The 14,691-nt window shown below is 46.7% G+C and overlaps 6 protein-coding genes across 6 annotated transcripts; 3 read left to right on the top strand and 3 right to left on the bottom strand.

Moving 5' to 3' along the window:
• Positions 1-568: 568 nt before the first annotated feature.
• On the top strand, positions 569-1,192 carry MFALPHA (mating pheromone alpha; the record flags this gene model as incomplete). Its single annotated transcript, XM_024857777.1, has 1 exon — positions 569-1,192. The coding sequence occupies one exon, from the start codon at positions 569-571 to the stop codon at positions 1,190-1,192; it is 624 nt and encodes a 207-aa protein (XP_024714276.1).
• Positions 1,193-1,672: 480 nt separating this feature from the next.
• Positions 1,673-2,458, top strand: C7M61_002404 (DNA-directed RNA polymerase III subunit; the record flags this gene model as incomplete). The annotated part of the gene is made up of 1 exon (XM_024857778.1): positions 1,673-2,458. One exon carries the CDS (start codon positions 1,673-1,675, stop codon positions 2,456-2,458), a length of 786 nt encoding a protein of 261 aa, XP_024714277.1.
• A 380-nt stretch (positions 2,459-2,838) lies between these two features.
• On the top strand, positions 2,839-5,100 carry DBP7 (putative ATP-dependent RNA helicase; the record flags this gene model as incomplete). The annotated part of the gene is made up of 1 exon (XM_024857779.1): positions 2,839-5,100. The coding sequence occupies one exon, from the start codon at positions 2,839-2,841 to the stop codon at positions 5,098-5,100; it is 2,262 nt and encodes a 753-aa protein (XP_024714278.1).
• A 21-nt stretch (positions 5,101-5,121) lies between these two features.
• C7M61_002406 (5'-(N(7)-methyl 5'-triphosphoguanosine)-(mRNA) diphosphatase) lies at positions 5,122-6,027 on the bottom strand (the record flags this gene model as incomplete). The annotated part of the gene is made up of 1 exon (XM_024857780.1): positions 5,122-6,027. One exon carries the CDS (start codon positions 6,025-6,027, stop codon positions 5,122-5,124), a length of 906 nt encoding a protein of 301 aa, XP_024714279.1.
• A 216-nt stretch (positions 6,028-6,243) lies between these two features.
• C7M61_002407 (uncharacterized protein) lies at positions 6,244-8,118 on the bottom strand (the record flags this gene model as incomplete). The annotated part of the gene is made up of 1 exon (XM_024857781.1): positions 6,244-8,118. One exon carries the CDS (start codon positions 8,116-8,118, stop codon positions 6,244-6,246), a length of 1,875 nt encoding a protein of 624 aa, XP_024714280.1.
• Positions 8,119-8,242: 124 nt separating this feature from the next.
• On the bottom strand, positions 8,243-13,991 carry C7M61_002408 (uncharacterized protein; the record flags this gene model as incomplete). The annotated part of the gene is made up of 2 exons (XM_024857782.1): positions 8,243-11,498; positions 12,319-13,991. 2 exons carry the CDS (start codon positions 13,989-13,991, stop codon positions 8,243-8,245), a joined length of 4,929 nt encoding a protein of 1,642 aa, XP_024714281.1.
• Between the last annotated feature and the right edge of the window lie 700 nt (positions 13,992-14,691).

The following is a 14,691-nucleotide window of genomic DNA, read 5'->3' on the forward strand; positions in this document are numbered from 1 at the left end:
GAATTTGACCGCAATATGAAATCAATGGAAGTATGATATCTGCCATTGAATTCTCTATAAGTTGAGTTACGAGAAATAATTATGGTTTAACTCGTTTCATGCGCTAGTTTCATCTAAACCTATAATTTATTTTTTGTTGGATCACAGGGGTAAAGAGACCTCGGCGAATCAAAAACGACAAACTTTTGGATTCACCAAGCACGGCCCGCCATGAAAAATATTAATTTTGATCTCTGACATTGAGATGTATTCATGTGCTGCCGACATCGCAATAAGACTTCCCTTTTCGGCCTTCAATGGACCCTCTGCGACGTTGAGATATAATATTTTATCTCAGAGTTTTGGAAATCTCTTTGAACGCCTAATTGGGTCTTCGCAAGCTCGTATATTTGTGAAATGATTGTCTGTTTCCGAAGAAGCAGTCAATGGGTGTTTTGAAACATATCGAGTGCCCTCGAGAACTATAAGTATGGGTGGATCAGGCCTCCTTGGGTTCTTTTTTTTTATCATCAACACTCAAAGCTTCAATCTTCCATTCAAAGATTCAAAAACACTAAAAAAGAAAAAAATGAAGTTCTCCACTACTGCTATCATCGCCGCTGCTGCTTCCTTGGTTTCCGCCGCTCCAGCTCCCTCCCCAACAGTCTCTGCTGTGCCATCCGCTGTTGAGAGCTCTTTCGGTGTTCCAACTGAGGCAATCATTGGTCAGTTCTCCTTCGACTCTGATGAGTACCCATTGTCGGTTACCTACGGTGACCACCGCTATGTGATCTTGCTTAACTCCACTATCATGGAGCAGGCCTACGCCTCCCTTCCTGGTGACAAGCACAAGAGAGAGGCTGATGCTGGTTGGGGCTGGTTGAGATTCATGCCAGGCGAACCATTCGTCAAGAGAGACGCTGAGGCTGAGGCCGGCTGGGGCTGGTTGAGATTCATGCCTGGCGAGCCTTTTGTCAAGAGAGATGCCGAGGCTGACGCTGAAGCCGGCTGGGGTTGGTTGAGATTTATGCCAGGTGAGCCATTTGTGAAGAGAGATGCCGAAGCTGATGCTGGCTGGGGCTGGTTGAGATTCATGCCAGGTGAGCCATTTGTCAAGAGAGACGCCGACGCTGAGGCTGGCTGGGGCTGGTTGAGATTCATGCCAGGTGAGCCTTTCGTCAAGAGAGAGGTCGAGGCTGACCTTGAGGGTTAAACTAGCTCACCTTGAGGGTTAAACTAGCTCACCTTGAGGGTTGATCTAGCTGACCTTGAGGGTTAGACTCCAATAATCCCAGTCCCCTTGCCATTCGCTGAATCCTTACTATTATTTCTGTTGTTTTCCAAATAAAATCTCTTTTCAATTCAAGCAGTAGTCAAATCAAAGGAATCAAATCATTGTTCGCATAATCTGATTGTGAGAAGCTACTTCCAAATACGTCAAACTTTTCGCAGCCATGGTTGCATCATCTACATATTAACGCATAGAAGCTGAACAAAACTCCCATATCAACAAATCACCGTTTTCTATGTATTCTCTATAATTTCGCATTTCTTCTCGAGTTTTTTTAAATGCTTTCACCGATGAGAGATTTTCCTCTCTGGGCAATCGATCGATCCCCAAGGCACTACTCTTCGCTGCCTGTATACTTTTTCGAGATGCGAAGTCCACTAAGTAACCATCACTTCTTCTAGCATGGATAAGAAAGACCTCTTTGTTGCAGAGGACGAAGATGTTTCAGAGTCTCCCGCTTTAGAGGAATACCAGGACACTAACGAGGGTGTTATGGAAGAGGAGGATGACGATCCAATCATACTGACCATGCCTGTGGTCCATGGATCTCTACCTCACAGATCATCCCAGTCACTTCATGTCCTTCAATACACTAGCAGACCAAAGAGCCGTCCATTCGACCAGGAGCGTCTCAGATCTTCGATCAAACCGGGAAGTAAGGTGGTGGAGATGAAAGTACCAATGGATACTAGCAGATTCTATGACGAAGCCCGTGCTGAGGAACTAGGTACGAAGGTGGCCACATCCAATTTACAAGGAGTTCTTACCGAGACCGATGGTGGTCTTTATGTTGGCCAGATTGTCGAGAAGGACGGCAACTTACAGATGGTGCTTCTCCCGGTGGATAGTACCGCTCAGCTCAAACCTCTGTTCAAGCACATTGATGAGCTAGAAGCGGCTCGTACAGCTCACTCCAAGCAGGAGGTCAGCACTCTGGATCCCACGAAACAAAATGCTGTGCATGTTTTGCAAACGGCTGCCAAGGCCAGTAACCAGTTACTGTCAGAGGGCACCTACGGTGGTTTGGGCTCATGCCTAAAGCACATCAAGAAATTTGACGAGGAAACTTGGCTGACATTGAGCTGGAAGGCAACTAGTGACCCAGCGACACAGGATATTTTGGGCAGTCTTCAATCGCCTTCGCAGGATGCCGTCGATGCCACGACCACGTTTGACGACTTCGCATAATGTAAATTAGAATCACTGAGTGGGCTTTAAGATCTTCTCTTTGGGTACATATACAAATCATAAAAAGTATGCATAAACGATTTTTTGTTATTGTTTGTCTCTTGTCTCAGCTCTCGTTTGTAAGTATTCTGGTGCATTTCGCACCCAAATCAATACAGCTGATAATCCCACAAAGCTGCAAAATTCGAAATTACGATAAAGAATAAAATATTGTCGATAAAAAGGCTTCAATTGAATAGATCAATTACCGAAATACCGCTTTATTGGCGATTTCGGATTTTGCATGTTGTAGCTCTTCACAGTGGGAGCTCATCGGTAGTGATAATCCTGCAGTCCCCCATCTCGAAAGATACTCTACTCCACAAACTCCTCCAAGCATAATGAGTGACGATGAGTTGATATTGAACTTTGCTACAGCAGAGCCCACTGAGACTGAGCCAAAGCAACAAGCTACTAAGTTTAAGGGAGGTCGCTGGACAGACCGCCGAAATGCAAGATTGAAGCTGCAAGGCCGTGAGTGGAAAAAAGGATCTGGCGTCAACAGTATAGACGTCACGAACAACAAGTTCAATGAGCTTCAAAAGAAGTATGAGGATGAAAACCCAGACAAATCCAGCAAAGAAAGGCCACAACCAAAGCATGACATGAAGAGAAGAGAAGCCAGGAAACCAAAAGACGATGATGCACAAGCCAAGAGACAAAATGGTGAACCTCTAGGAGGACTGGCTAAAAGAATCAAGTTTAACGAAAGTTCAGGTGAGTTCGGTGGAAAGAACAACTCATATGTCTCGTCATTGTTCACATCCAATAAGAACAGTGAGACCCTTCAAGAAAGTGGATCGAGCGAAACCACCCACCTTCCATCTAATGCCCCATTAAGCGACGCCTCCACCTTTGCTGGTCTCGGACTCAATGAGAAATTGAGCGAACATCTTAAAGGTTCCATGCGCTTCATTTCTCCAACTAAAGTTCAAAGAGCAGTGGCTCCCCAGATGCTCACGTCCAATGATGACCTCTTCGTGAAGGCTCAAACAGGCTCCGGTAAGACCTTGGCTTTTGTTCTCCCCATGTTGCATCGCTTGATGTCGGAAGAAACCCAAATCAACAGACAAAGTGGGCTTTTTGGCATAATATTGACCCCAACGAGAGAGTTGGCGTCTCAAATATACTCGGTTCTTGAAGCAGTGCTCAGGTGTCATCATCACATTGTGCCTGGTATTGTGGTTGGTGGTGAGAAGAAAAAGTCAGAGAAGGCCAGAATTAGAAAAGGTGTGAATATTCTTGTGGCTACTCCAGGACGTTTGGCTGACCACTTGGAAAATACTGAGTCCCTTGATGTTTCTCAGACCAGATGGCTTATATTGGACGAGGGAGATAGACTTGTGGAGCTTGGCTTTCAAGAAACAATTACAAAGATTACGGAACATTTGCAACGTCATTCAAAAGTGGCTGCTTCTCTGCGCCAGTGGCCTCTTCTTCCAAACAACATCGTCAATGTTCTTTGCTCAGCAACGATGCCCGAGGATGTGAAGAAGTTGGGTAGTACAGTTTTGAACAACCCCAAGTGGATCTCTATCGACAAGAACGACACCACATTCCATGGAGATGCAACTGCACCAGATCAGCTTGTTCAAAAGGTGATGGTTGTTCCACCAAAGTTGAGATTGGTGACTCTTGCGGCTAAATTGAAGAGAATCAGTAAGAACTACCGAACCCTGACTACTCGTTCCATGGTATTCTTTTCATGTTCGGACTCTGTGAATTTCCATTTTGAAGTTTTTTCTAGAGGAGGTAGAAGTGGCCAGAAGGAGCAAAGTGAAGATGATGAGCCAACCGAGCTGTGCTTCCTGACTGCTCCTCAGATCGATAACAACACAATCATCTTCCGTTTGCACGGTTCCCTCTCGCAGCAATTGCGTACCTCGACTCTCCAGAGATTCATGAGTGATTCTGGAGATAACGAAGGTAAGCACCTTATTCTTTTCTGCACAGACGTTGCTTCCAGAGGATTGGACTTGCCAAACATTGCTAGTGTTGTGGAGTACGACCCACCATTTTCCATTGACGATCATTTGCACAGAATTGGTCGTTCTGCCAGAGCAGGTAATAAAGGTGAGGCCACCCTCTTTTTGCTTCCTGGTGAGGAGGAGGGCTATGTTGACGGAAAGCTTCGTGTGGTCCATCCTAAGGAGGGTAGTTTGAGAATTGTGAACTTCGAAACTTTGCTAAAAGACAGCTTTGGTGAGAAGAATAGCGAAGCTGCCCCTCAAAAAGGAAAGAAGATCGATCCAAAAGCTAAAGAGGGCAAATGGGATATCCATGCTACTACCTGGCATCTTGAAGTCGAAAGATGGCTTTTGGAAGACTCCAAAGCACTCGAGAGAGCGCTGCATGCATTTACATCACACATCAGAGCCTATGCCACTCACTTGTCTTCGGAAAGAAACTTTTTCAATGTCAAGCTCCTCCATCTTGGACATTTAGCCAAAACTTTCGGTTTGAGAGAGACACCCAAGAAGCTAGGAAAAACCAGTGGAAACTTCGGTGCCGAATCGAGCAAGAAGAAGGAGGACCCAAGGAAGAAGATGTTGAGAATGGCAAAGATGGCTGAAAGAGCTCAGACAGCTGAGTTCAATTACTAGTTTATAGACTTCACGGTACGATTATGTAATATTACGCTTCAGCAATGCATCCCAAAGCTTGTGATTTTCCCCCAAAACGTATGTGAGTGTACGTTGCTGGTAATAGTCGGATACAAGCTGAATGTTTTCGATGACATCATCTAGCAAAATGGCTCTTCCGGCGTTTATACCATCACCCAAGCCTGGATGGGTGACTCTCACAACGTGGATATGGAAGTGGTAGTAAGAAGGTTGGTAATGTATGAAGACTCTTAATTCATCCTCGGCGACCCCATACGTTTCATTTGCTAATTTCTTGACCCTTTCCTGTAATGACTTCAAGAAGTCTGTGTGCGACGAATTGAGATCACGAACGCTCGAGATATCTGTTCTCTGTACAATTGCCATCAAGTAAAGAGCATCCATGCTTATCCTGTCCCACTTCATGTCAGGAAGGAGAACGAAACCGTTTTGAGGGTCTTTATCGTGGTATAAAACACTCTCAGATTCTTTGCCATGGAATAGGATGTTGTGGACCCATTGAATCCTGTCACCCTTCTGGGTTTCTATGAATGGAGCAACCACCTCTTTGAAGATCTCTGGGGTCTCTCTGACAACATGTAGTTTTTGCAGAGAGTACTTCTTAATGTGGGTCTCTGTAGCTGGGTATATCAAGTTCACTTTGGCAGCTGGAGTCTGATCAATGTTCTGCGATAGGGTTGCCAGTGACCAAAAGTAGATATCATTATTCTGTATGAGCTTCAAGTCTTGAATGATCTTCTCTAGGGAAACGTCGGCATCGGACTCGAGACTGAAAGCAGATTTCTCGAGCAGCACTATGGCACTCTCATTGTCAATTCTTCCGAGCAAGACAAGTGACTTTGTCTGTGGGTCGGATTTAAGGGTTTCCTGAAACTGGAACTTGTGTATCAACTCTTGAAGCAGCATTGTTGGATATCAAAAGTGTGGTTGATAATACTACGCACATCGAGAACTTGCATGCCTTGCATGCACCATGTACACAGATTTATGATCAAATGAAAGAGAGGAAAACAGACTTTTCATGGTCATAGTTCATTGATATATAATATAATAAATAAGATATGTGGGCTGCTTTCTATTGAACAGACCCTTTTTTAAGATAAGTTATCTTGAAACAAGGACTTAGGCGTCCAAGCCCAATTCGTCTAAAAGCTTATCCACAATCATGACATCGTACTCGTAATCAAGCAATGCTGCTTTGAAGGTCCGGTTATCTTCTGGCTCGGCCATATTAGGATTCAAACTGGCACCAATACCCTCCAAATTGGTGAACTCGTCATACACCGCGTATTTTTTGGCCAAGTAGTAACGCATATCATCCACCAACTCAATGGTATCCGTGGATTGACGTTCCTGAATTCTGTGAGCACTAGCTTTGATTAACTGTAAAAGCTTGCTCCGGAGGTTTTCGTCCTCGAAGACGGCCTCTATGTTGTGTGCAATGAGCTTCGTCATATGCTGCTCGAGCCGTTCGGCTTGCAAACGCCATGAAATTTCGATAAGTTCGAACACATCATAGCCAACCTTTGATGGAAGCTCAGCAATCTTCTCCAATGCAAAGCTTCCCACAAAGTTTGTGAGACTCAAAACACTGATGGACTTGAGTCTTTCAATGTTGAGTTCATCTGACGCAAGAAGAACCTCGACGGCTATTTCAGGCTCAACCACCACAGAGTCGTTGTAGTAAAGGAAGCGAAGAATCACCTCTGGAACTTCTCTTCTTGTGGCTCCCATATATGTTCGAATGACAGGAACATGGTGTGGTTCCATCAACGGCCTGTCGACCGTTTTTGGAGTAGCGTAGTCGCCTTGGAAATCAACAAGTGGAATCTCTGCTGCTTCTGTTGACCAATTGGGGTCGACCATGGTCTGATAGAGATTTGCTCTCACCAACATTGCTCGATGAACCGGATAAAAAACCACGGTATTGGATTCGAGATCCACGGAGCACAAGATAGCATCTGGAAGGGCAGATGACTCCATGAGCAGCTGGCGCTCCTCGTAACTAAGCATTCTGCTAACATCGAGCTCTTCAAAATCAACCTCCTCTTCTTCCTCGTCGTCTTGATCACTTCCATATTTGAGCTCCTTAAGATCGATATCGTCGAGAGATTTTACAAGGACATTGGGGAAAATGTGACTCTCTAAAAACCCTTCCATATCCAGTCTTGCGTCCTTTACAAACTGCAACTCAGCATCCTGACGTGACTTTACTGCCTTTGGTTGGAGTTCACCCTCATACAGAATCGCTGTGAGCAAATGCTCGAGATTGAAGTCCAACGCATACTGTAGCAATTGCATGGGAGGCTTCTCAAGCGGCAAAGAATCTGTTCTAAGATACAAGTAGTCTATCACGGACTTGAAGGTCGTCGCATCTATCTCAGCAGGCATGGTGATCTTGGATGAAGAGCACCAAATACCTCCGGGCAAGACTCGCTCTCTAAAATATGAGCTTCTTGCCGCTAGAAGAAACCGATTGACCACCAAAACCTGTAGCTCTCTGTCTCTTTCATGCGGAAACACGAAAGCAATGTCTTTGCAAGCGTATGACACCATCAATGGCGATAGTAAGCTGGAAATATGCGCCAGGAAGGGTTGATCCGTATCAGTCTTCTTCGTAATGTTATAACTCAAAAGCGTGTTTCTTATGTCGTCTGTAAGGGCACCGTAGATACAACGAGCTCCTTGGAAAGTGTCTCTTTCACAGATTGCTCCTCTTGCTAGTAGCATCTCCACAATGGGTAAGTGCCCACACAAAGATGCAAGAATGAGCGGCAGATAGTCCCATTCATCGACCTTATTGATGTCAAGCTGGGGCAATAGGGTGATCGAATCAGCCAAGTCAGTATCACCGATTCGACAAGCCCAGAGTAGATCTTTATAGGCTTTCTCAAGATCTGCATCTGAAGAGGAAGCACCTCTGGTATCCAGCAGCGAGACAGCCCTATAATTCATAGGAAAGTCCACTGGAACTTCATTCAATGTTTCCAGAGGCATAGCATGAAAGTAGTGAAGAATTTCTTATCGGCCAACACGCAGTGAAGCGCACTATATATCTACTGCGGCGCACTAACCATTATGCATTAATTATCGAGTAGTATGAATAGTTGTCTAGATAAAATCAGCGGCTGTAGGAGCTGATAAAATATTTGTCAATCATCTTCTTGAACTTGTGGCCTCTCTTCTTTTTGGGCTTGGCGTTCTTCTCTTGCTGGGAAGGAACCGACACCTCGGTAGCTTCCCCGGACGAATAGGATGGCTGCTCACGGCTGGGGCCTTCATTGTTGTGTCTGACTCCTAGAGAGTCTGGGACTGGGTGTTGCTTTTCGGCTCCGACGGTTCCCAAAGCTGCCTCAGTAACCTCGGGGTCAGCATAGGACGATTCCGTTGACCTCGTTTCAATGGTCTGTGGAGCGGCAGCCACATTGGACTGAGCTTGGTGGGGCTGGAAATTCGTCTCAATGGCAGCAGATGGCTCAAGAGCTCCTGCGCTAGTGTGAGCAATTTCTGGGTTCACTTCGGCACGCTCATCCAAATGCTCCTTCGTTGGAGCAGGGATAGCCACAGCCGACTCACTAGAGGATACTGTTGCAGCGCCATTCCTTGTTTGAGTTGCTGCACCTTTGGAGCTTGGAGATCCCGGATCAAGGGTGCTATAGTCATACGATTGATCCTTCTCCGCGGTCTGGCCCAATACAACTGGATGGTTGTTTTCACCTGCCACAATAGTAGGGAGCTCTCCACCAACAGCTTGTTTCAGGACATCTTCAGGCTGTGCTCTAGAAGTGGTTTCTAAGTTACCACCAGCGCGTTGCTCTGTTGATTGCGGACGTTCTGGAACATCGGCTGCTTCGGGGACAGGCTCAGTCTGATTAGCCTTAGCAGCAGATGGGGACTTCACATCGGAAACGACGCCTCCTTCCCGCGAAGAAGCAGGTACGTCGATAACTTTATATGGCTCTTGGTCAATCAAAGTCTCAGGAACGCCCCCATCAGCATTGTTGGGCTCGTCATTATATTCTTCAGGCACGTCAATGAAGTCATCTCTAGAATCGTGGAACGCCTCATCAACTTCGCCAATTGGAACAGGTTTCTCTAGTTGTGCCGGCTCATTTAGGAAATCAGTCATGTTGCTACCTTCCGAGAGCGATCTCAAGTGTCTCTCCTTTTCCACCGCACTTGAGTCTCTAAGGGGTGATCTTGGAGGCACACTGAGGTCATGACGTTCTGGTTTAGCGAACACCTCTTCTGTTGGGGTATCGGCCACCGTCTTGTCGATCGAGTTGTCGAAAGTAGGTGGAGTCTTGGATGTAGGTGTAGCGTAAGTGGACTCTTGCAAACGAGCAGTATCACGATTGCCAGCAGATGCTAATTTGGTGTCAACATTGGCAGCTTCGTTCTTCTGAGGAAAGCTGTAAGGGTTGTTGTAGGAATTGGAATTAATTGGTGCTTCCTCGACTAAAGCTGACTGCTCCTCCGCCTTGGTGACAGGCTGCTGTGGCGAGGCCTTGCTTCCAGACTCGGATGAGAATTGCAGTAGCTCTTCATGTGCCTTCTCTTGACGGTTACCACTGAAAGAAGAAGAGGTGATTGAGCCCTGACTTCCTCTTCTCATTTTGATGCCTAGGAACGAAAGAGGGTTTTTCGAGCTCTTTCTCTGTCTCTTTGACTCCTCCTTTTCATCATTCTTTCTCTCCTTCTCAGCCAACTTGAGAAGCTCAGCTTTTCCTTTCTCTTCCTCCTTCTTCTGTCTCTTCTCCTCTTTGGCACGCTCTTTTCTAGAACTGCTACCGGGATCATCTTCACCACGAAGAGAGCGCATTGCGAAGTCCTTGTGATGATTCTCGTAGATATAGTTCGTGCTGATACCACCTTCATCCTTCTCTCTCTTATGATCTTTCTTTACCTTCTTATCTGCTAGATCATCGACTTTAGCTTGTGGACTTTCAAACTGTTCCTTTGGAGTCTGTGGAGGTGTAAGAGCCAGGGCTGGTGGTTCAGATGTACCATACACCCTCTCCATTGCAACCTTCATAGCTTGCTCGTACATAAGAATGCTATCCTGCTTCTCCTTCTCTTGCTTGAGTGCTTCAGCTCGGCTAAACTCGGCAAGGTTTTGTGAGTTTGCTTCGTAGGGAATTTCCTCAACTTGTTCTAAGAACTTAATCGAGTTACCACCGGAGGCATTGGAAGCGACAGTGGCCTTTTGAGGCTGACTGTAGGGATCATGAAGCTGATCATGTGCGTCCTTAAAGTCGCCTTCATTCGGGCTAAGATTATGCTTTAAGCGGTCAGCAGATACATCCGGAGGCAGGATAGGGCGAGGTACATTCGGGCTGTGTTTCAAAATGGACTTGAGGCGAGGAGATGCCGAGTTCAGTGGGGAGGTAGTAGGTTCGATCTGCTCTCGTGTTGGAGGAGGAGCAGAATTCTGAACAAACTCCTTTGATCTCGAAGGCGCATCGAAAGCGGGTCCAAGAGACTGGGAATTACTGCTTTCTCTGCTTGGTTCCTCATGACCGTAATTGAGCCTGGGCGGCTGCGACGGATGCTGATCCAAGTAGTTGTAATCGAAGTCCTGGAGGTCCTCGTCGATCTTGTTCAAGTTATAATTAGCGTTTGAGTGGTTTATAGTCAAGGAATTATTGCGGAAGGAGTTGGACCTGGAGGTAGGTCTCGAGAGGTTCTTGGTGGTGGTCTCGACCACATTGGAACCATCGGGCAAGGTTCTGATGGTCTCGGTGGTGATGGAACATGTTCTTCCCATAGAGTCCACGACCTTTGTAGTTTTTGTTGTGGAGATCACATCATCCTCGTTGAACTCCTCGTCCTCCTCGTTGAATCCCTGCAAGGAGTTGAGCCCGCGTTGAGATCCCGTAAGAGAGCCTGCTCTCTGACTTAAGGGGCTGCGAGTCAAGGAGCCGGTCCGGCCAATCAGCGTAGGTTTCTGCGTCAAGGAGCTTGCCCTCTGAACCTGGGGTGTTCTTGCTGCTGCAGGGGCTGGTCTTTGGGAAAGAGAGTTTGATCTGATTGGAGGGGCCCCTCTGAGCGAGTTTGATCTCAAGGAGTAGCTTCTATTGGCCGCAGGCCCAGCCTGGTAGGAGGGCTTGGGATTGTAAGTGTATGAGCGCATGGAGTTGGCTCTGTTTCCAGCTAGGGAGTTAGCCCGACCACTGGCCTGGTAGGCCTGCAACGATGGGTTGTAAGATTGCTCCGAACCCGCCTGGTTGTTCTTATTGTGCATCGCCAAAGCAGCCAAAGCAGCCAGCGAAGCGTTGGTCATACTTTGAGAACGGGGCTGCTGGACAGCAGGAGGAGTGTAGGCTTCCGTGTATTTGGCAAATCCCTGGTAGTCATTGCGTTTCTGGGGGTTAGTACTTTGTTACGGAGGGGAAGATCGGGGCGGAGGTGGGAACATACCTTTCTTGAAAAAAGACCCGGCATTCTGGCGATTCTAAACTTGTTTGAGCAGACCTTGAAAGAAGCAGGAGTAGGGAAGAATTGCTTGTGATGATGACGGCCCAAAAGGTGAAGGACAGCCGTTGGAGTGCAGAATAGGTGCGATTGCGCAAGGAAGAAAATACTGTGAAGGAGCCTCTCAGCAAGGTTAGTAAAAGACACAAAACCAACGTGGGTCGAGGGGCGGCTAAGATTGCTTTCTTTGCGGGTTTGGAACTTTTGAGGGAATATGTCAAAATCGGCTTTTCGTTTCGGCTTCCTCGGCCTGTTGGTCCAAAAATAGACCGGGTGTTTCGCAGCCATTTATTGCTGCCGGCGGCTTTTTGTGCTTCTAACCCAGACTGCCGTAGTCTGCCGTATCCATGACGTCCAAGCCTACAAATAATCGGGAATGTGACTCAGGCTCGGCATACCTGTTGATAGTGCAGCAGAGGGGTTTGTTTACTGCAAGCGAAAGGAAAACAGTTCAAAGGACTATGGGCATGGAAATAAGAAGAGAATGAACTTTCAGATCTGACTTGTGGCACTCGGGCGATAAGGCACGCACAATGGAGGCCATTGTTGCGCCCAGGCACATCAAAGCTTAAGTAGAGGGAAGAAGCATTTGCAGTGTAATTATTGTTCTGGTGAATATTGATCTTTCTCTGATGGTCCGGCTGAGCAAATGCGGGGAACCCTGCTATCTTCCCTGGATTGTGGTTATTATCTATGGCTGCGAAATATTGCGTATCGTCCTACTGATACAAGATCTTTGGGTCCCAGTCGGCATTTTCGTACATCTCATCGCCAAACTTTACCAAGCCCGTCTCGGCTTCGTACTGACTCCAGTGATCAAGCAATTCTTCGAGGATCTGGGGCTCTTGTTCAGCGAGGTTGATACGCTCACCTGGATCTGCCTTCAAATCGAACAACTGCCATTTATCTGGACCCAAAGGCTTGGGAATGAACAAAGCCTTCCACTTGCCCTTTCTGATGGCCTGCTGGGCAAACAATTCCCATCCAGTGACGGAGTTTTCGTCATGGGCAAAATCAGCTTCTCCAGTAATGTACTTCTTCCATGACAAACCTCTTGGCTTCACCACAGTCCTTCCCCTGAAGTCAGTACCAGGATGCTGCACATCGGCCAAGTCCAAGATCGTAGGTAAAATGTCCATGACAGTGGCAAAGCCGTGTTTCACATTTCCTCTGTTCTTCTCGGGTATGGCGTTTGGATGATGGATAATCAACGGACAGCGGATACCTCCCTCACTGGCCCACAACTTGTACATGTAAGCTGGCGCCGTGGCAGCCTGTGCCCATTGGTCAGAGTACCAAACAAAGGAATTTTTCTTACCGATGTTGTCGAAGCTGTTGTCGTAGTCCTTCTCAATCGCTTTGTTGAAATTGGCATTTGTGAGAGGAAGAGCTTCAATCATCATACCCTCTGCACCATTGTCAGACATGAAAAGAATGAACGTGTTATCAAGCTCACCGGTCTTTTCCAATTGGTCAATAAGACGGCCAAGGTTCTGGTCTACAATATCGACCATTGCAGCATATGTTTCCATGATACGACTCTCAACCTTCTTCTCCTTGTCACTCAAATCCTTCCACGCCTTGTCTCTCTGGGTGATGACTTCATGAGGAATAACGCCTTCAGGAATAATGCCCAATTCCAATGCCTTGTCTAGACGTTTTCTTCTCAAAAGCTCGGGTCCTCCGTCATACTTACCTCTGTACTTTGCAATCACATCTTCTGGCGCTTGGAAAGGCCAGTGAGGAGCGGTGTATGTCAAAAACCCAAAGAATGGACGCTGGTCTCTTTCCTTGTCATCCCCCAAAAATTCCAAAAACTTTGTCGTGAAATAGTCACTGCTGTAGTAGTCCTCGGGGAGACTATAGGGATCGACGGATACACCATTTTCCTGAAAGATGGGGGCCATGAACTTGGCTGGTCCCCCGTGGTCTTTATCAATTGGAAAGTACTTGAAGTGGTTACCGGCACCTGGAAGTAAAGTGAAGGATTTCTGGAATCCTCGCTTAGAAGGCCAGTAGTCCTCGGTGAGACCCAAGTGCCATTTTCCACTTTGGAACGTGTAGTAGCCAGAATCCTCCAAAATCTCCGATAAGGCGGCGACTCTGTAATTCAAATAACCTTCGTAGCCGGGCTTGCCTGCAAAAAGGTGAGGATAATTTCTGGCAATCTCGGCCATCTGACCCAACCCAGCTATATGGTTGTCAGTACCGGAAAGAAGCATCGATCTTGTAGGTGAACATGCCGAAGCTGTATGGAAATCGGTGAATCTGAGGCCATTGAGTGCCAATTTGTGAAGGTTTGGGGTATCGATCTCACCTCCGAAAGGGCTTAAATCAGTGAAGCCCAAGTCGTCTGCTACCACCACAATGAAGTTCGGTTTCTGCTTGATAGTCATGATTCTGACCCTCTAGCAGGGAATTGTCAACATTTATATACCTATGCCTTTATTGATTTGCATCACGTGGAAATGTCTATCAATTGTAGGTGTGGCTTGCGAGATTCCTCATCGTCCTTTGTATTGATTAGACTGGGGCTTAAGCGGCTTTGGCGATCGCTTGCTCGGCAGATGTCTGACGGGTTATTTCCGAGATGACAGGTCTGAGGGGTGAATTGGTTTTTTGATCACAAAGGGGAAGCTTGTGGTAAATAGGATTTGGTGGATCAATGCCATGAAAGTTGATGTACGCTGTGTAGAATCACTATCGGGGAGATGGTCCGGTAGGACGGAAGGTCGTAAAAGTGGATCACAAAACAGTCGTTGCAGACCAAAGTGGTCGAGATGAGATCCTCAGATTTAAGGGATATTGGCTGGACCTCAGTGGCTCGATCGGTCTTGGATAGTGAAGCCTCGGTCGAACCCTCGAATCTGGCCTTATCATCAACCATCATTGTCTAAAGCTTATGGATACACTAAGCTCCAGAAGTAATGAACTTTAAGCGTCGAAAGCCATTTCTTGACCACATTAATCATCATTGACTAATAATCCTCGAATCTGAACCTCGAGTCTAATTCCTAGTCCGAAGCGAGTCTGAAGCTTACTAGTACAAGCAGCTTCTTAATACACCCTCAGCTGACCTGCCATGAAATTCTAATC

Source organism: Candidozyma pseudohaemuli (assembly GCF_003013735.1).
Source record: "Candidozyma pseudohaemuli strain B12108 chromosome Unknown scaffold00004, whole genome shotgun sequence".
NCBI classification, from domain to species: Eukaryota; Fungi; Ascomycota; class Pichiomycetes; order Serinales; family Metschnikowiaceae; genus Candidozyma; species Candidozyma pseudohaemuli.